Here is a 20,430-nt window from a genome sequence, read left to right as displayed (position 1 = left end):
CAATATTTGTGTAGAGTTGAGGGTATCATGGGGTTGGAAGCCACCCCACCACCACTTCACTCCCCGGTGACCCAAGCACCAGTGAGCTCGAATGTTGTCAACTTAATCCAAATAAAGATCTTTTTTTAAACAACTAATTTTCACATTCCTTAAAACTATAGAATGACCAATTCTATAAACTAGATCCTTCTAACCTTCCAGCCAACCATTTTTATGAGACGTATATACGTATTACGAAGTTCTTTATCGTACATGTCTCATAATTATCTAAATATCCGCTGTTTCGCAGGTTGGGCGTCGACAAGGGTTCCTTCCTATTAGAAGTCCTTCCTCGTTTACTATTACTTTTAGTAGAGATTCTTTATTATCTACTAGTAAGAGAGAAAGCTTTATGTAACAAGTAGCAGATCGTATCTTTTACGCGTCTATATCTATTTACAATTAAAATATATCTTTAAACCCTTTTTAAATAATCGAGAGACATTTTATCGTAGTAATCACTACCTACCTACTCACTCTTCGTGAGGTCAATCATCTATACCTTTCGATTTTATCCAATCAGTAGCGTGGAGTAAGTATTTGCCGCGTTCGTCTTTAAGAGTTAGTTATAAATTAAGGACCTGGCCCAAGCCTAGATATTTCTACAACCTTCTTCCTCCACTTCAACACAACAACAAAATAGATGTATCAACAGATATCACTTCCTTTTATACTGGTTTTCCTATAAAAATAACAATTTCTTTGCTTCATTCAGCTGGTCGTTACTTCCAATTACTATCAAACTTTCCTTCTCTTTACCATGGGTTCCCTGGGTATGGAGAATGGAGGGGTAGCTTCACTTAGTGGGGCATCTGCTCTTGTAAGTCTTCAATCCATCAATTATGGGCACTATCATACATGGCATAGTTATATTTTCGAAAGGATTATAGTTTTATAACTTGATCTTTGTCCTGTAACTTTTATTCAAGAGCTTTCTCAAGAATTCTGGAATTGAAAGCTAACTGTTTATTTCAAAAGCAATCACGAGTTAAGAAAGAACCTCTGCCGGAGCTTCCTCTTTCTGCTACCTCTCCTGACCAGATTGACTCCACAATTGTAAGTTTTATATCTACTTGAGAAACCTAATATTGGGAACTAACTTTCACCTAGGAGCAATTGCGAATAAAATCTGAACCGCTGTCAGATACTCAATTATCTCCTGTTTCCGAAAATACCGAAGTTTCTATAAAAGAGGAGCCGGATATTAAAGATAATGACAATATTGACATCTTATCGATTGAGCCTCAGTTCGACCATAAAGATGCCATCAAAAAGCTGTTGGATATTAATATGGGACCTGGATTTAACGTCTCAGATATCAATACTGAACCTACGTCTGCCTTTAGAACACTCCAGGAGATAAAAGGTACTGTCATAACGGCAGCTGTTTCTTCCAAGAATGGTCATCAGCCAAATCTTGAGAACTGGCGAAAAGTCAAGATCTTTCTTTGTGTTATCTCACGCATCGATCCGGTAGAACCAAAGTTCAGGTACGGGGCCATTCTTTTGGTTACTTCTGCTGTTTTTGTAGTATCCACAACGATAAAGTAGCTAATCACCATCATAGCAAGCCTCTCAAACTCAAGGACGTCCTCGAACTCTTTGCCAATCCATTGTTCAAGTGCCCCAAAGAATACTCCAGCATTGCAAAAGCCCTGATCGATAGAATTGAGGCTCAAAATGGTTTCGAAGCTCCCCCGCCACCTCCACCTCTACCAGCAGCACCATTGGCTGTCGACCCACAATCTGCTAATGCAAATAAAAACAAGAAGCGAAAGTCAGTCGACGAGTCTCCTATCTCTTCGAAAAAACCTAGGGATAATTCGACCTCCGAAGACAACTCGGCTCTTAGAAATTCGACCTCTGGCCCTGTAGCCCCCGTTCAGTTACCGCCTTCCAATCATCTTATCTGGGGAGATAGCGGTATAATGCGTGGCTGTCTTCTCAACTTGTCTATCAGAAAAGATTTCAAGGCTAAAGATTGTAAGATATATGGTCACAACGGTCTTACTGTCGGGGATTGTTGGGCCAGACAAATAGCTGCGCTTCGAGATGGTGCTCATGGTAAGTTTATTTATACAGCATCGCCAGTTACCACGAACACAGACTAATCTTTTACTCTAGGCGCTCCACAAGCTGGAATCGTCGGAGATGTAGAGGAAGGAGCTTATAGTATCATAATTTCCAAACACTATGAAGGATTCGACGTGGATGAGGGTGATACTATCGAATATTCTGCCCCTGGAGCCATAGATTCCACGGCAAAAGAACCTGAATCGACAAAGCACGGTGTCATAGTCTTGAAACGATCAATAGTGACCAAGAATCCAGTTCGTGTTTTGAGAACTGCCGGCTGTGCGTGGAAAAATGGGCCAGCTATGGGTATCCGATACGATGGGCTCTATAGGGTCATCGAGGGCAAAGTTGGAACTAACGGAAAGGGAGGAAAGTATTGGAGATTCACACTAAAGAGACTGCGCCGGGTTGATGGAAGTGATCAGGTTCCTATCAACATTAGTAGACCTACTAAGGAGGAAGTTGGTCTGTTTGAGAAGGTCAAGGAGGGTTATTGAGAGGTACTTGCTAAGCTTGGTCGACAGGGAGTTTTTGAGGAGTTTTTGCTTGTGAGAGAGAGATACCAGATACACATTACTTTGATAATAGGAATGAATGGACGTTTTATACCAGGAAATAATGCCGGGGGTATAGGAGATGAAAATCCTATGGTTTTTAGAATTATATGATACCTGGTATAGCGTAGCAATAGGAAATAGCAATCAAATGTATATTTTTGCTTCTAAATCCTTCGAAATCCTCCGAAATTCTCATGATGTATATCTCTTTGTGTTAGACAGACTTCGCAAAGTGTATATACAAATCATACAAGGTTAAAAGTTATAGTTATTCTATCTGCCCCCTTCATACGAAGGGGAATCTACATATGTCACTATCTCATTTACGTAATGCGTATATGAGATGGAACGTGAATTAATCTCACGTGTTTATCACGTGCTATGATACCTTGAGATGAACGTGAAAAGATCGTTATTTTAAACTATTATCTGAGATCGATTTAATATACTCTTTAAATGACTTTTAGAAGTTTATTTTTTCTGAGATAATATTCCTATATCATACAATCACTATAATAATAGAGCCGTTCTTACTTATCTAAATGTTACGGATCGCACTCAATCGTAATATCATCGCTTATATATATAGATAGGTACGTATATCAGGGATCAATCACTTTACTACTAATCTATAAAAGTGTGGAGCGTTCTGGATAATTCTGGAACAATGGTTGTACTATATAAACCCTGTCAAGTGGTCACTCCTTGACAATCTGGGGCTTGAAGATCCTTACAGCTCATCAGGATATACAACAAAGGCTTCGAGCGGAGCTTAGGTCAATATTTTCAGAAGTAGCTGAAGCCGCAACAGTTCATAGTGCAGAAGAGATTGCAACGGCATCAACACCACATCTAGATGCCGTTTGTGAGGAGATGCTTCGATGTGTAGGCTCTACTCCAGCTCTGGTGCGCACCACCACGCAGGGTGTTAACCTGATGGACCACCATATTCCCAAGGGAACTACTGTTTTTCTTCTCGTCAGTCACACAAAACATAAAGTACACGTGAATTGAAGCTACTTTATTGCAACAGACCCGTGGACGAACTTATACTCATCGAAGCACGAATGATCTGAGTAATGGAGAGAAGAATACCAGCAATGCATCTAAGGACAAGTGGACTGGCAACTGGTCTTCAGACGATCTATCTCGGTTTGAACCAGAACGGTGGCTCTTACAGGATGGTGACGGTCTGAAACGATTCAATGCTCGAGCTGGTCCTCGCCATATGCTTGGCACTGGTGTTCGTGCTTGTTTTGGTAAGTTGCGCGACATCTCATCTTGATTTGTAGTATTGCATCACTGGAATCAAGCTAATAGCACAAACTTATAGGTCAAAAGCAAGCTACTTCAGCCATGCGTATTTTCTTTACTCTGATTGTGTGGAAGCTCAAACTGTGTCCCGTACCTGCGGAAGTCGCACGATCGCGCAAAAGAAGCATATCTATAACCTCAGGTGGTTGCATAACACTGGGAATCTCATGCTGGCACAAGCAAAGGGTTGTCGGTGGGACAGATTCGGGTGACCCGCAGTTTGGGCTCAAAGATATTGATTACGGTGCGTCTTCATAGTAGTCTGAAACAACACTATAGACATGTCTTTGCCTGTAGAGAATATGATTTAGAGAATACAAGTTTCTGATATTTGTAGCAAACAGATTTATGTATGGCTATCTCATTGTCGGTGCCATTTCCCCGCATTGCATCTAGGAAAAAGAAATAACTCCCAACTTCCTCCGCGCTCCAGTCCCTGATGATATTACTTTTACTATATAGTGAGATCATCGTAGTATTTCAATTTAACATGCTCTTAAGGAACTAATTTTCATTTCCAGACGCCTATTATATATACATCTATGAAAAAGTATTACTATAATGAATTTGTGTGAATCAATCCGTGGCTTCAATCAGAATCTATTAGCCCTCACCAATGCGTGTATGGGATGGTGCTCACATTGGACCTTATCTAATTGCCACCATTACAGAGTCTGCTACTTATTCCAGCTCATGGTTACTACTACTTTCATCTCTTCCATCATTTCGCTTAGTTTTTAAACTTTTCCAGTCGTACATCACGGCGCCTACACTCGATATTGTTGCCAATATGAGTCCAACTCGAAGAGCTTCTTTGATTGCGACACCGTAGACCGCTTGTAATTCTACTGACGTCTGAATATTAGAAGAGCCCGAAAGTACCGTCGATGCGCCGTCCAAGACAGAGTGAGGATCTAGGTTCGGGGCCAGCGTTTTCAAGGCCTTGCTGATTTTTTCCAGAAAGACGGCTTGGGCAACTGACACAAAAAGTGCTCCACCAAAAGTCTGCGCAAATAAGACAATGCCAATACCAGTTGCAACGTCATCTTCTAAAAGCGTCGTCTGAACCATATATAACCCTTGCTCTTCTCCTAGACCAATTCCAGCTCCACAAAGTATTTGAAATCCCACCCATTTAGCTCGCGAGGTTCTCTGAGGCTCGACGGTCATCAAAAGACCAGTACCTATTGACATGAGAATTGAGCCAGCGTAGACGAATGGTGTGTAATATCCAGTGGCAGCGGTTCCAAAGCCTGCGAACATGAATCCACCAACGACACTAATCATGAATGGTATGAAAAGAATCGACGATTTTATGACAGAGACGCCGTCCACGATCTGAAACCAAAGCGCTAAAAGTAAATCAGTCTTTATTGTTTTCATCTGAACTATTTTCGCACTCACGTATATAGAATACATTGACCTGGGGCAGAAATAGTTTCTTAGGTCAGCCAGAAATAATGCAATGCGTCTCTTGGAGCTACATACAAAGAATACCCCTCCGAGACAAATTCCAAACCAAATTGCCGCTACTATGCTTCGCTTTTGTAGTAAGCGTAAGGGTATGGTGGCATTATCTTTTTTCAGGTATTCAACACTGAAAAAGGAACAAAATAGAACACCAGCGGCTATTAGAAGAGCTATGATGCGAGCATTCTTCCATGCATACGTGGTTCCACCCCATGAGATTGCTAAAAGAAGACATATCGTCGCTGACATGAAGGTGAAAGTACCACCCAAGTCAAACCGTGATATTTGACTGCGAAAACCGGAAGATTGAAATACTTTCTTACTGCCGCGACTCCCATCATAAAAAAGAGCAATAAAAATCATGACAGCGCCTCCGATTGGAAGATTGATGTAAAAGCACCAACGCCATGTCGTTGAACCCGAGAAAGCTCCACCCTGTTTAATTTGTTAATCACTACAACCAATTGTTTAGATATGGGAAATTTGCAAATTACCAGTAAAGGTCCAGCCACGCTCCCGACTGCAAAAATGCTACCAACAACGCTGTTCCATGTCGGTCGCTGGCGTAGCGGAACACACTCGGCGAGAATGAGTGTAGTACCTGCTTGTATTCCAGCAGATCCCAGACCTGCTAATGCCCGTCCAAGAATAAAGATATGAGAGGTTGGTGCTGTAGCGCATACAACGCTCCCGATCTCGAAAATTAGTAGCGATACTATGAAACCTATTTTTCCGGAGAAGATTGTATAAATCTTGCTATATGACGGTTGGAAAGCACAGGACGTCAATGGGTATATTCTGTTCAATGATATATTAATCCTTTCCCACAGTCTCATTCGGAGTTGACAGATGATATAGAACTTACGATGCGTACCAGCCCACATCTTCAATGCTATGGAAGTCTTGGATAATTCGAGGAACTGCGGTCGAAGTTATCGTATTGTCCATTGCAACACAAAAGGTGGCCAAGCAAAGTGCGATTGAGATCAGAACCACACCCGAGAACTTGATATAGTTTCTCGTATCCCCCGTCTCCTGGGTTACCTCGTGTATCGTTGACTGGCTCAGATCAACCACTCTGACTTCATTCTCCATGATTTGACCTGGGGACATTTTTTGGAGCAACAATATGCGGGAGTGAGAAACTATGGCGATGGTCTCAAACAGAGACTAGAAGTGAGTCTCGGATCGAGAAAGAAATGCCAATCGTAACGTCACCAAATTGGTTTTGAGACAATGATCACGCCGCTGCTTTCTTTCCCGATGTATCGCCAGCTCAGCTTTCGGCCTTGTTATCACTGAATGTTGGAAATTGTGGTTCTCTTTTCATCACTCCTGACAATTAAAGGGGGTAGCTTCGTCGAGTTGAACGTTTTATGAATATCATAGAAAGATAAGGAATATTGTCCAATAGGAGCTCAAAGATTCGTTTACCCTTGCCGCATTGATCTCTAATGCTGAAACCCACTTAAGGTTCCAGGATTCAATCCCATTTGCTCGTTCTTGACTTCTATGTTTTCGATTTTTATCCGAAATCTCGACCAGCGAACTTGCTACTCTTATGAGCTTCCAATTTTTGTCTAGTGCTTACCACCACAGAGGCAATTTTAAATCTATTTCAAATCTTCTGGTGTGTTTTATTTTCTTCAATTCATTGTTGGTCTGTGGGTGCTTGCTTTCCTTATCATAATCTTTCTCAATTATTGTAAACGAGGATGTTAGTCCACCGACAACCTCGTCGGCCTATACATTGCATAGAAGTCGCAATAGTTTTATCTAAACTTTTACAATTGGACATCTAGAGATAGCGTTTGAGTTAATTTATGCAAGCGATTCAGTTAATTGTGCTTTATCTTCAAAAAGGTCCTGTCTGGAATTTCCAAGGTTAAGTGGACTCGCAGTGAAAAACGACTAGGTTGATTGCCAAGCTGAGATTCCCATTCTTAAGGCTTAGCGAATATCAAGCTTTCTCCACTCCCGCAATTTATCGCGATTATTAGATTGTCGACGTCCACTAACAATTTACCAATTGGCGTGTCATAACTATTTCAGACGCTTAGATTCAAATCGAGGTTTCGCTTCGTTTTCGTCAACCTTGAATTTCGAAGAGGCAATAGAACTGATGGAGCTGCGGGCTTAATGGGTGCTTATTTGGGCCTTTGTTCGAAAGCTGTGGAGGGGCGGGGCCGATTCTCAATATGTTCTTGACAGAGATTGGGAATTTCCTAAATACCTCTATTATAGCATGTATATGCAGGTCTTATCTTAACCGCTATTTTCCCGGTAACCCGACTTGCGTTTTCAGCTACATACAGTCTCGCTTTATTTGTTGAAACGGGTAAGTCGGATGTGACATAGCTAAAATTGTCAGCAAAACTGCCCCCTTTGCTTTTAACTGAGTGCTGATAACACCTATGATAATCCTACGGCGACTGTACTTGGTACTGCTAGTTGAACTGCCGAAATAGTGACGCACGGATGGCTGTAAGCTCGGTTTAGTGGCGGAAAAATTGGCTCCGGTCATGAATTGACTTGTGCTCAACACGCATGCGACCAAGCTTCTCACGATTTTCAATAGACTCTGATATTCTTCCGTAGTGGTACCGATATGTAACATGTGAGCAGAGCTAACCGATGAGGGGTAGCGAGGTACGAGCTGTTGATGTGTCTACTGCTGAGTCTCAAAAAAAGCTTTACCATACTTTACTGTCGATGAACCTGTACTCCCGACATTACGCGACACTCATAGTTATGAATGTGATGGCCTCGCTTCACTTCCTACCTTGAATCCATTTCGAAGTCACAAAATTAGATCATAATTCCACTTTTCAACTTATCAACTTTTCGTTGATAATCATCTCAATCGACAGGCTGTTCTACGATAGCAGCAATGGCACGAGATGAAGTCGCACGCCTTCGCTACCTACAATGAGAAGACACATTCCATCACGTTAAGCCATATACTCTCTACATGGATGTTCCTGAGGGATATCCATCACAAAATTACAATGTTGACTGGGAAGAGCCAGAAATTACCCATGATGTCCGTGGACATGAGTCAGAGTATTCGCTCGATGACAACGGATTCGCATATTATAAGCACCACTTTGAGCTAGACGGATTTGATCGAGAAACATTGGAGAGAGACAGAATAGTCTCTTTTGCTTTTTGTGTATCTTTCTGTTGTGAAAAAAGAAAAATTCGAATACACATCTGTTTATTACACTATTCAATTAAATGAATAATAATGTTTTATTATAATCACTAATAACTAGTATTAAATAGGTAATTGTAAAGCTTGAAAACAAGCTTTTTTGAATAGGGGGGATAATATTATAGATTATATTTAATTGCAATGTAATCACTTATAGGCGTGGATATGCATATACACAATTACATATACATACTTAACATATAAAAACGCTCTTTGAGCGTTTTGCTCCTAATTTTATAGTTATAGATTCTAAGGATAAATTATATTCTGCTTACGCAGTTCTTTTAAGGCAAAGTGTTATACTAAAGTTTAGTATTAGTTGATTATTTTAAACTCATTATTAGATCAAATTTAAAATCTAAGGGCTTTTTTCATACTTGAGTGATATTCATCTGAAAGAATGATTCGATATATCAATAACTTTGAAGATAGTCATTATATACTTATTTATAATCATCTCTTTCTACTGGTAAGATATTCAAAAGTCTTATACTAGTGTTTATCACGGATCGGACTTAATCGTAACACGATCGCTCACATACGTGTTTATATATATAGTTAATATAGACAGGCATTTTATAAGTACCTTACTTCTCATTCTATAACTACAGGATCTAAGAATGAATTGTACCCAGCTCGTGTAGTTCTTATAAAACAAAATGACACAGTATTTAACTCTTATATCTTCAAACTAGTAAACAACTCATCTCTTCTTAAATAATGAATTACTATTATCTGAATTTATACACACATTTCTACTTTAAATCATGAGCATATAGTGATTTTGATGTGTAGTACTTGACCGGAAGATCTGAAATCTGCAGACAATCAAGCAAAGTCTCGCGCTACGTGAACTAATACGTAGGTATAGTACAGTATACTTAACTAGTTATGATTCAAGAATATGCTGTTTGGGTTACTATTTGGATATAAGATGTTTCCTTTCACCCTCTGGACTCCTGACGTGGCTTGCTAATCAAACCCACTTGAGAGCCCAAAACTCCGAATATATATGGCAGATTATTAGACTTTCCCATCTTCTCGACCGGGCAGACAAACTCCGGAAGCAGTGGACTAATCCTTTTTCGCATCTAGCACTTATAAATCTGATCCTTGCCGAATCCCAACTCTCCAAGGATTCCTTGACTCCCATTGCGCTCGCCCAGGAGCGACGCTTCCATCGCCGGTGGCCCGCATACAAATACCTTCTCAGGCACATTCGAAGCTTTCGATAACGCGTCCTTGATCAGTTCTTTCGTGACTCGGCCCTTGAGGAAGACCGAGTCTGGGCCGGGGTGAGTAACGGTGTAGACAATGCTGAAGCGATCCGGGTGAATCTTTGCAATCTCGTCAAATTCGGAGCGGAAGAGGGCATCCTCATCGGTGTTGATGCCGAACAGAAGAGTTACTTTGGTCTTTTCCGAAGGATTGGAGAAGATGCCCTTCAGGAGTTGAGCCATGGGGGTAATACCTCTATTTATAATGTTAGGGCTGTGCTGGATAGGGCTGGATCGGATGTCCGAGTGCTTACGCCCCACCAGCAATCATAACGATGTGATTGAATTCATTCTGCTTCCACTTGTACCCGCCGAGAGCTGCGAGAACAAACAACGAATCTCCCGGTTTGAGGGAATGGATGTGCTGGCTTGCCTGTCCTCCTGGGTAACGCTTGATTACCAGATCTACATAGCCAGGTGCATCTAAGATTTCCAATTAGTTAAAATCCTTAACGGACGGAAACAGCAGCGTACTTAGATCGCTGATGGGTGTGTAAGGTCTGACTACTGGACGCCATTGGCCAGCCTAAAAAGAGAATGGAGTCAGTATTGCTATATCACAATAGGAACGGCGGTAACTTGTGGACTTGATCGGAGTCAACAGTGGCGTTCCAAAAAGAAGAAAGCCGCATGATAATACGAACAGGTTTTGTGAGGGTCAAAAGAGAGGCTGCAAGTTTATGTGTCAGCAAGATACTAGACTGATTCTGCGGGCTCTCAAAGCATACAAATTAAGGATAAGCCGCTGACTGAATCTTCAGTAGGCAAGCTGAACCTAAAACGACTCGAGTCGTGGTTCAATTTCTCGACGCTGTGTAGCTGCAACGAAGTGAAAGCTGGACCTCTCCCGAAGGTCTTTGGCGGCGACTGCTGGTTACTCGTGCCTTGTTCGGTTTTTTTGTCTGAAATCGAGTAGTAGGTGAAGGCTCCAATTGTGCTGGCCACGGCCGCGAGGACCAATGGAGTTTGCTGGCTGCGTAGCACAGTGTGCCCTGGTCTTGTGAAGATTTTGTTTAACATAGTGTTAGTGGAGTAGTGGGTGACTAAAGTCGTGATGTGAGGGTGAGGGTGTATTTTAGTCAAAGTTTATATTATGTGTGGATGAATGGTTGAATGATCTTGGGTTTCAATAAGCGGAGCTTGCGGTGATATGAGGAATGGAAAGGGAGGGTTTTTTCCCTACAATTATATATAGTATATAGACATGCCATCAGTAGAGCCTTCATACGATTTCGCTAGCCTGAGCCGGTCTTTCGGACTTGGAACCCGGGTGGAGTCCGCGTGTGTCTCATGACTTTTCGGCGAAGAAAAAGAAAAGTTACGGCCATACAGAGTATGAATGTACCGTCGTGCGATGGCAACAAACATGACGAAGGCACACAGCATGACAGAGCACAAATATTGCGTGTGCATTGCGTATAGAGCCTGAAACAAGATAGCAAAGGCAGCTTGTAGCTAAGCGCGCTCGAAGGCGAGAGAGTATGCTCTGCGCACCCTCTCTTCCCCTTTCGCGAGCATATAGTTTTCGAAAGCTTTATCAATCATATGATTTTTTTTGATTATGTAATCAGGTATCTAATCAATCAAAATTGCTTTAATGTTACTTAAGCTTGGTTATTTTTATATGATTTTGGGACTCAGTGAGATTGTGAGATTGTTGATAATTATGGATTGTGCTCTGAGACCCTTTCACTACTACTTACAATGTTTTGTACTAACATAGTACTTTCAGGTACATTCAATTGTCGAGGCCAAACGTATGGACACGTACGCCTTCTTACGTCAGATGTGCCGGACTGGCTCAATCCTTGGTGTCGATCAATTTGCTGTTTGTTCTTCTCAATGATGCCTGTGCCTGGTTCGAAATTCGAGATTGGACATCAATCATCCACAGCAGATACGCGGCAGCGAATGGGAGTCTGTAGCAGTTACTCCTAGAACTTGTGTGTGGTTATACATTGTTTGTTACTGGAGCGGGTGCTGCAGAGTACATAACGAGTGTTGAGATTTACTATCTTATTTGGGGTAGTTACTGGAGCGTGCACTGTAGAGTTCATAACAAGTGTCTTATCCGCCGGTGTTGATGGATTTGTAATTCTAAGCCAGCTTCCAGTGCAAGGCCCGGCATAAAAGAGCTCTTTTTTCGTTTTCGGGAATTCGTGTTTCTTTAATAGTGTCTGAGAGACAAAATGGATGTAGATGCCATAGCTCTCCTCTGGCGCATCGTTTGCATCGTTCAAACTTCTTAGCAGTCTATTGAATTGTGGTCTGAGCACGATTGGACTGCTGATACTTTTTTTGTCGTGCTTGTAAGATGTTTTTAGTCTCATGGTTTCGTCACTGGTGCTGTCATCCCATTTTAGTCTCACGACATATTAACGAACATAGTAAACTCCTGTATTGATGCTGCGCGTCATTTCTGTTTGTGCATATGCTCTGGCTATCGACCGAAACTAGCCTGATGGTTACAGGTCCCCAGTGTCTCATCGATATATTTACGAGACGTTTTCATCGAGTTAATCTGCACTATGGTCCCGCAGCAATCTCGCACGAATGTCCTTCAGGTCATCCAAGGGAGTTTAAGATAAAATAGAAAATAAAGCACCGAACAAAAGCCCTTGTAAGGAGTGTTGTGCTATGCAAAAGTTCTGTCAGGGCTGTTCTCAAGTTTGAATTCGAGGGAGGAGACCAGCAGCTGTGGCCGGTACTTGCGAACCAGTGAGCTCTGTAGGGGATAACAAATAGAAAGAGGAAGACGCACCACTATCGCCCTGGTGCGTTCTGCTCAGATCACGCCAGTCGCGAGTCGGAATATATGGGTGGCAGATGGGTCATTCGCTAGGATAGGTTACCAGCTGTTGTAGTAGCTATCCCCGGCGAGACTGAGCACGTTTGATGCCAGAGTAAAGTCGATACGGCCGCATTAGAGGATAGTTTTGAGCGGATGTGGTAGGCAGTGATGAGTAACTCGATCCAAGTGACAGCTACCAGATACCAGTACGCACTTCTCTGGCCAGGCCTGAAAAGTAGAAATTGGCCGCTAGAGGAAAAACCCAAGTATAACATTCAACAGAAATAATTATATAGCTCAACTAGTTTTTTATTCAACAGATTTCTATTTTGGACAGCAATTGCGGTAAATTTAAGATTGTTATAAATGAATAATTAAAGCTGATAGCTACCTGATCTCGGCTTGTATATCCGTGATGTTTCCATCTTCATGTATGTATATCCATACACCAAATTATTGTACCCTATTGAGCTATTTAGTCTACTCTTCTATCCTGTCTGCCGAACAGCTATAGGCTGGGAGGTCATCACCACTATATTCCAACCCTCATAAGATTTCAACCCCGTTTCCACTGTCAATAGTCACCGGAGTAGATGGCTAGGGTTACAACTTTTCCAACGATACTTATTCCGTCGAGTTGGGGAGAAGGAAGATATATGATAATGCTTGAATAGGTAATATATATTGATGAGAGTTGAGGATATACATATGTACCACTACACCTGTCTAACCGCTATACTTGAGTATCTCATTAGTATGTATATATAATATCATATCCTAATATAGAGTACTATATAATACTAGAAAGTGCAATATAACTTCCAAGGTCCCGTGATCATACAATTACCTAATAACATCTATTGTAACATCCTTTAGCGACACCTGATACAGGTGTACTACTCAAGTCGCTTCAACTCACAGTACAAATATCTTAGCTCAAGAGCATATTGTCAAAGCCGGGTCTTCAAGAAAGAGCAATTAATAATCCCAAAATTCCTCCACCACCAACCAATCCTGCCCTAATCCAATTCAACGCAGAAAATTTATCCAAAAGACTCCTCATCTTCTCATCATCAGTCGCCGAACTCTCTTTCTGCGTCTTTTCCTGAGGTCCGCTAAGATCTGTGAATTCGGCCGCTTCTCCATCACCATTAACAGACTCCCTCGCAGATCTTTCTCCCGAACCACTCCCTTCCACCTTAGACTTCTCACTCCTGGCACCCCCCTTCTCCACATTCATCCTCATAAGCGCGAAATTCGTGGGTAACATCACAAAAGAAGTAAATGGCCCGATACTGATATTCAAAACTGCTGCAGCCAAGTATCCATTGATTGTTCTGCTATTGCTAACGACCCTTAACAATTGTAGGGCGCTCTGTCCCGGCGCCAGGGACTCATAGCCTAGGTAAATAAAGCCTGCGGTAGAGAGGGCTGCGGCTTCCGGGAAGAGATGCGAGCCTCGAGAAAAGAGCCAGCGGATTGATGGTAGAGCGCGGGATGCTGGTTGGGATCTTAATTCGGGAACGTTGAACAGGGAGAGAGTTGCTATTCCTCCAGAGGCAAGGAGAGAGCTGGAGATGCTGATAGTTTGAACTATAGTGGTTGCTGAGAACATGATTGGTAATTGTCAGAGTTGTTGATTGTGTATTGGTTGTCTTCACTGGTATCAGTCGGAGGGGTTATATGCTTTGAGTTTCATCAAAAATGATGTCATCGGTGTCTATAAGGTTGAGTGGACTAGAACCCAGAATGACCGAAGACGGACAATGAAAATGTCCGCGACTTTTGTTGCGAAACCTGGTTGAGATGTGGAAAACAAATCGATATTAAGATATGATCAATATCTCGCTCTAGTGCAATATACGATAAGACTCCACGAAATTAGCCACTTCATCTCTAATAATTCTAGTAAACTTGTACTTGTGATGATTCGACCCGAATCACACCCTCCTTTGTTTGTTCATGGGTTTTCGTCAAGGTCCCACGCGTAGCAGTTTTAATAATCTGAGCTTGGCTATTGCTGTATTCTTAAATTTACTTGCAAATCCTTGTATTACTTAACTCCTTTCAATTGTAGGGCATGACGAAGTTAACACTGTCGTCGCTGTCGCCGCCACCCCCCCTCACATCTTCACATCCAAGAGACCTGTCAACAAGAAACGAAAACTCGCGCCAACTACAATTTTAATCTCGCCAATCTTCAGTGATAATGTAAAAGCTGATAGACCCTTTCTTTACGATTTCACAAATATACATCTAGATTCTGAACAAACCGCCAAGTGTGACGCTTTGCCTTAAATGAACTGCGAGAGCAGGGTATAATTTATCCTTAGAATCTACTACTCCAGAATCAAGAGCCTAGCGCTCGTAGAGAGCATATTTATACTAGCTATGTACACGTGATTGGGTCTGACCCGTGACACGAAGCATGCCTCTCGAGCTCTTAAATCAGAGCTTCAAAGGCTTCTCACTAAAGAAGAACAACGTCAAAAGACTCTCCAATCTCTCTTCTCTCTTCTCTCTTTGCGCCAAAGCATTACATACTGACCTTCTCGAGGCCCTGTCTCTCATTGAATCGGAATCTGTTTCTCTCTGCAACGCCCTGAAAGCTACGATAAAGTCTCAGTCTGCGCTTCTAATTAGTGGTGAAATTCTATGGAATACAAGCCCGCCCCTGCCAGACCAGCAAACTGGCTTAAACGCGCAAATATGCCCTCTCACAAACTTGCCGTCATATGCAGCAGCCCTTGCCAAACCCGCTGAACAACCTACATTAACCTCTACTGCCCAAGCCCCTCTGCACAAAAAGGAAAGTCAAGAGAGAATAAAGATACTAAACTTTTCATCAGACTTGGTGGAAACAACAAGTGGAAAGCTCAGAAGGCATATGATATCTTGGTATTCTTAAAGACACAGCTTCCTGCATGGATCACTCAAGCTATCAAAAGAATAGATACAGTCCCTTCAGGTTTCGCACCAGTACCACTTATGCCGGAAAACTCTAAGCTCCTACTAGACCACTCAGCAACCTTTCAAGCACTACTTGACACGGAAGAAGTTGAAGCCGGAGACAAGTGGATTCAGACAATCATTCCTAGAGTCCCTACTACAAGATGAGATTTATTGGAAACAAGGCTGAAAAGATCGTTGTCCAAGAACTCGCTTCTGAGATTGCTATCCACACTGGGCAAGCTCCTATCAAGACTTACTTCAACAAGCACAACGAAGATGGGTGCTATACTGTGACTGTTACAGCCTGGTTCAAGCCAAAAGCAGCAAGAAAGAGAAGCGTTACCGATTGAAGCAGAGGTATTTATCCGAATTCCTCCACCCAAAGAGAAGCCTGTTTTTCAATGCTAGGAAGCTGGATATCGTACAGACGAAAACAATAAACAAAAGGACAAACAAAGTCTCATAGTCACGTGATATATTCGTAACAAAGATTTGACCAGGACCACGGCTTGATTTTCCTACACAAATTTTGGTGAGAAGAAGAAGCACAACGTTTTACTTTTTCAATCGTATGAGTTAGAACCCGAGTATACTGTAATCAGGATTGAGCCCTGGACGGACTACAACTTATTTTCACCACGCAAAAAATCCCCGATTACACCGGAAATCGGTACTTGGGGGCCCCCGGGTACAAGCCCGCTTTTCATTTTGTGTGGATAGAAGTACCTCACCGCCTGATAGTTCAGGTGTGGAATACTGCCGGCCTCCAGTTGGGGAAATGTTTTGTTCGGACTTCGGACTCTGTTATAATAGTAATAGTACTTTGAGCGAGATGTGAGTAGAGTATTAAATAAATTATTTCAGCAGTAAACTTTCTCTGTTCCCAAATAGGATATGTGTTCTATCGACTACATCAATGTCGACAATGCTGCCTCAAAATCTGTCTCTGCCCTTTGACAATATCACAGCAATAGTCGTTGTGGCCGCCGCAATCTCTACTGTAAGTAGGCACAGACCCTTTTTCCCCTTATCCACTGCGGCCAAACACCCTTGATGGTTTTAGTTATCAATGTTCTCACACACAGCTAGATTATACTTTACAATGTGTTTACTAATCCCTTGTCTCGACTACCGGGTCCTTGGTATACGAAATGGACATCGGGTGTCCTAAAGTATAGCATTATCAAAGGAAGGAGAGCTTTGTATGTTCACGACCTCCACTGCAAATATGGTAAGTCTTCATTCAAGCCATTATACGACTTCGGCCATTCGTATACGTTGCTCATTTATGCAGGTTCGATTGTCAGAGTTAGCCCGACTGAAGTCCATGTTTCCGATATTGCAGCCACGAGAAAGATTCATAATGTCAAGAGTTCTTTCAAAAAGTCGCCTTGGTATAGGTCGTTCACACCTCCAAATGTCTTGAATGTATTCAATACTAGCGATATTGAACTTCATCGACATCTCCGACGCCTTCTTTCATTGCCCATGTCGGAATCATCGCTTAAACATGTAGAAGTTTTCATTCGTCGGAATATAGACCTCGCAGTGAAAGGTATTACTGAGGAAATGTCACAACGAGGTGCAGCGGATGTTTTCAAGTGGTGGATGTTCATGGCGACTGATGTGATTGGAGAACTTAGCTTTGGCGAATCCTTCAAGATGCTGGAGTCTGGCAAGGTAAGTGCTGGTCCTTTCTAACACGCATGTTCGTGAATCTAGAGGTATTGGTTTTGAACAAAAGTCGCAGAAAAACCAATATATTCTGGATATCGAAACAAATGGGCTCGCCGGAGGCATTCGAGGCACCTTCCCATTTATAGTGAAGGTATCCAATGTGATTCCAATACCTGTTTTCAAGGCAGCAGCTGCATCTGCAAAGCGGCTACGACAATACGGGGAACAGTCGATTGAGCGATCGAAAAGAGTGGCTGCAGAGACAGAATCTCATCCAATGCTTCTTAAGAAACTTTTTCGCAGCGATGAAAACGGGCTGTCTGATAAGGACGTTGTAGACAACGCAATGTCGTTCATCATCGCCGGCAGCGATACGACAGCCAACACTATGACGTACCTGACGTGGGCTGTTTGTAAACATCCTCAAGTGAGAGATGCATTAGTGGAGGAGCTCCGTTCTCTTCCGCCAGACTTCACTGACCAAGATCTCCGTGGCTTGACGTGCCTGAACAACATTATCAAAGAAACTTTGCGATTATACTGCGCTGCGCCGTCCGCCTTGCCCCGTATAGTGCCAGCAGAGGGCGTTGAGTTTCTTGGTCATAGATTGCCAGGAGGAACTACTGTATCCACCCAGGCCTACACCTTGCATCGCAAACCGGAAATTTTTCCGAATCCAGAATCCTTCGAGCCTCGCAGATGGACGAATCCTTCGAAGGAAATGAAAGATGCTTTTATGGCTTTCGGTGGTGGATCACGAGGTTAGTTTTGACACTATTAATTGTCTTGATACAGAGTCAAAGTGCTAATAGCTAAATATAGTCTGCTTAGGACAGCACCTTGCTGAAATAGAGCTTCGCCTATCCACTGCAATTTTCTTCCGCGCATCTCCTTATGCGAAAGTATCCACGCTTGATGGTATGAATGATGGAGATATGGACCCTCACATATTCTTCCTATTGTCACCCAAAGGTAAGAGATGCTTGATCTCCAGAGATTGAATTTGAAAGCTATCCTATAAATCAGTAATCTTAGCGATTATTCAATTGTTATGACCCAGGTCAAATCGTGACTAGAGGGACCTTAGGTTCAGAAGGAAATCACCCGTTCCAAAGATACCTTCAAAAAAGCCCTTGGTCAGCAACAATATGACGTCCCACCAGTTACCATCGTTCCAGCGCTGGGACTTGATAGGAAGAATGGGATGGTAAACCACGAAGAACTATATATTAGCCCAGCTGTGCCCCAACTTCTACAAGCTTTCCCGATGTTACTCCGAAGTACCCGCATCGATAAGATCATCATCAATTATAGCACACCAACCTGATAGTCACAACTTTGATGCAAGAATACCATTCTTCACGACATCCTCATTGTTTTCTGATTTCTAGTCCTGATGATAAGTTTATAATTTCACGCCAAGGTTATACTGCTCAATTTTAACGTGCGATAATTCTGCATATACATAATAATATGAGCAATGTTTCTTATTCTCATAACCGGTTTTTCATTCTCTAATCCCTTATACAAGATTATGTTGCTATTCTCTCAATCTCAAATTTGTCATCCAGCCATGCAAACATCCTTTGATGTGCGATCCCCATGGCCCCGATTTTTGCTTGCATTCCACCTTGGCCAATACCTTTTGCCATCCACAAATACCTATTTTTGTCTCCAAGGTGCTTCAAATTTTCATATATCAAGTATGTACTATGCTCGGGGCTGAAATATATTGTGTTTGCAGCGCCGGTTACCATGACGGGGCATCTGACATCACCCAGGTATTCTCCTCCACTTGGAAGGCGCAGAGTGTATTTTTGAACTCGCGGAGCACATCGGCTGGGGACTTGACACCATAAACCCACATTGAATGGTAGAATTCCCATGCCAGCTGAAAATTGAGCTTAGCACCAGCATTGATCACACCATTTATAAACCAATCTTTCAACCAACCAGATTCCCATCCTGTTACCAACCACTTCGGTAGTCGCGATTCAGTGAAGAGCCAAACATCATAGAATCCATCTGTGCTGATGCAAGCTTTTACACGTGGGTCGGTTGCCCCTCGTAGCACGAAATAACCTCCCATCGAATTTCCCGTCAGAGCCAACCTATCAAGATCAAGATTCAAGTCAGGGCTCTCTTTGACAAGATCATACACAAAGTCAATAACCTTTGAAGTGACTACTTCCCAATCTGGACGCATTGTTTTTCCATGTTTGCGCAGAACAAGCCCTTGACCTGGTCCCTCAAAGGTCAATACTGCATAGCCTCTAGTCCTAGCACCGGCAGCAACAAACAAATACAGCTCTTCTTGTGAAGAATCGAAACCAGCAGTATGGACTATTATTGGAGTCTTGCCGGTTATTCGGCAATTGTTCGCTGGCAGATACAAGTACGCAGGAAGCTTATAATCCTCGAACGGAATTTCGAGGTGTAAAACTTTGCTGTCGAGGAGACTAATTCCTCGATGAAAATACTCGACAGCTTTTTCGGAAACGGAGAGTAACCTTGGATCCGAAGAGTTGATGTGGAGAAGCGATTCACTTGCTCGCAGGTAGTTCCAGGTCCTAAGCAGGCACCATCTTTCTGCTTCTCTATCATTTACTGCTCGTGCTTCTTCGGCCAAGGCTGCCGACTTTTCTGCTGCAGTCTGCCATGCTGCATACCAACTTTCCGGATCACCATTCTTTATGTCTGCAGCAGCTTCAAAACACTCGCCGATCTCTGCGGCTTCGAACGGCGCGGCATGTAATGCGCGTACGAACTCAAAGTTGAAGAAGTCGGATTGAAATACTTTTGCCATGATGAAATCAAATACTGTATGTCGCTAGTGACTGATAATTTTGTATCTCAAATCCTCAACCATCCAAGAATTCTTGTGCTTTTCTGATAAAGATATCAGATTGCTTCTCTAGTAAGAGTGTGTAAGCTCGGTCCTCGCGAAGACAACATCAGACTCCGATTCGGCACCCACCGACTTCCGAAATGTCGGAGCTGTGGCTTATGCTTATCAAAAATTCGGAGATCTCGACATGCAGGTACGAGGCACCACAATTGACT

At 42.5% G+C, this 20,430-nt stretch overlaps 6 protein-coding genes across 6 annotated transcripts; 2 read left to right on the top strand and 4 right to left on the bottom strand.

The window, feature by feature from the left end:
- Positions 1-799: 799 nt before the first annotated feature.
- Positions 800-2,612, top strand: Bfra_000619 (putative ydg sra domain-containing protein; the record flags this gene model as incomplete). Its single annotated transcript, XM_037331064.1, has 5 exons — positions 800-859; positions 1,018-1,095; positions 1,150-1,529; positions 1,607-2,103; positions 2,164-2,612. The coding sequence occupies 5 exons, from the start codon at positions 800-802 to the stop codon at positions 2,610-2,612; spliced, it is 1,464 nt and encodes a 487-aa protein (XP_037197397.1).
- Positions 2,613-4,667: 2,055 nt separating this feature from the next.
- Positions 4,668-6,569, bottom strand: Bfra_000618 (putative mfs transporter protein; the record flags this gene model as incomplete). Its single annotated transcript, XM_037331063.1, has 5 exons — positions 4,668-5,338; positions 5,391-5,409; positions 5,475-5,891; positions 5,951-6,254; positions 6,322-6,569. 5 exons carry the CDS (start codon positions 6,567-6,569, stop codon positions 4,668-4,670), a joined length of 1,659 nt encoding a protein of 552 aa, XP_037197396.1.
- A 3,192-nt stretch (positions 6,570-9,761) lies between these two features.
- On the bottom strand, positions 9,762-10,967 carry Bfra_000617 (putative nadh-cytochrome b5 protein; the record flags this gene model as incomplete). The annotated part of the gene is made up of 5 exons (XM_037331062.1): positions 9,762-10,143; positions 10,202-10,370; positions 10,422-10,473; positions 10,592-10,617; positions 10,676-10,967. 5 exons carry the CDS (start codon positions 10,965-10,967, stop codon positions 9,762-9,764), a joined length of 921 nt encoding a protein of 306 aa, XP_037197395.1.
- A 2,735-nt stretch (positions 10,968-13,702) lies between these two features.
- Bfra_000616 (putative anthrone oxygenase) lies at positions 13,703-14,353 on the bottom strand (the record flags this gene model as incomplete). Its single annotated transcript, XM_037331061.1, has 1 exon — positions 13,703-14,353. One exon carries the CDS (start codon positions 14,351-14,353, stop codon positions 13,703-13,705), a length of 651 nt encoding a protein of 216 aa, XP_037197394.1.
- Positions 14,354-16,606: 2,253 nt separating this feature from the next.
- Positions 16,607-18,654, top strand: Bfra_000615 (putative benzoate 4-monooxygenase cytochrome protein; the record flags this gene model as incomplete). Its single annotated transcript, XM_037331060.1, has 5 exons — positions 16,607-16,690; positions 16,780-16,921; positions 16,985-17,370; positions 17,435-18,128; positions 18,190-18,654. 5 exons carry the CDS (start codon positions 16,607-16,609, stop codon positions 18,366-18,368), a joined length of 1,485 nt encoding a protein of 494 aa, XP_037197393.1. The 3' UTR covers positions 18,369-18,654.
- Positions 18,655-19,117: 463 nt separating this feature from the next.
- Positions 19,118-20,173, bottom strand: Bfra_000614ia (putative alpha beta hydrolase protein; the record flags this gene model as incomplete). Its single annotated transcript, XM_037331059.1, has 1 exon — positions 19,118-20,173. The coding sequence occupies one exon, from the start codon at positions 20,171-20,173 to the stop codon at positions 19,118-19,120; it is 1,056 nt and encodes a 351-aa protein (XP_037197392.1).
- Between the last annotated feature and the right edge of the window lie 257 nt (positions 20,174-20,430).

The sequence above is a fragment of the Botrytis fragariae genome (genome assembly GCF_013461495.1).
Source record: "Botrytis fragariae strain BVB16 chromosome Unknown tig00000001, whole genome shotgun sequence".
Classification (NCBI taxonomy): domain Eukaryota; kingdom Fungi; phylum Ascomycota; class Leotiomycetes; order Helotiales; family Sclerotiniaceae; genus Botrytis; species Botrytis fragariae.
The sequence above is the reverse complement of the archived record's forward strand: the minus strand, read 5'-3'. Positions and strand labels throughout refer to the sequence as shown.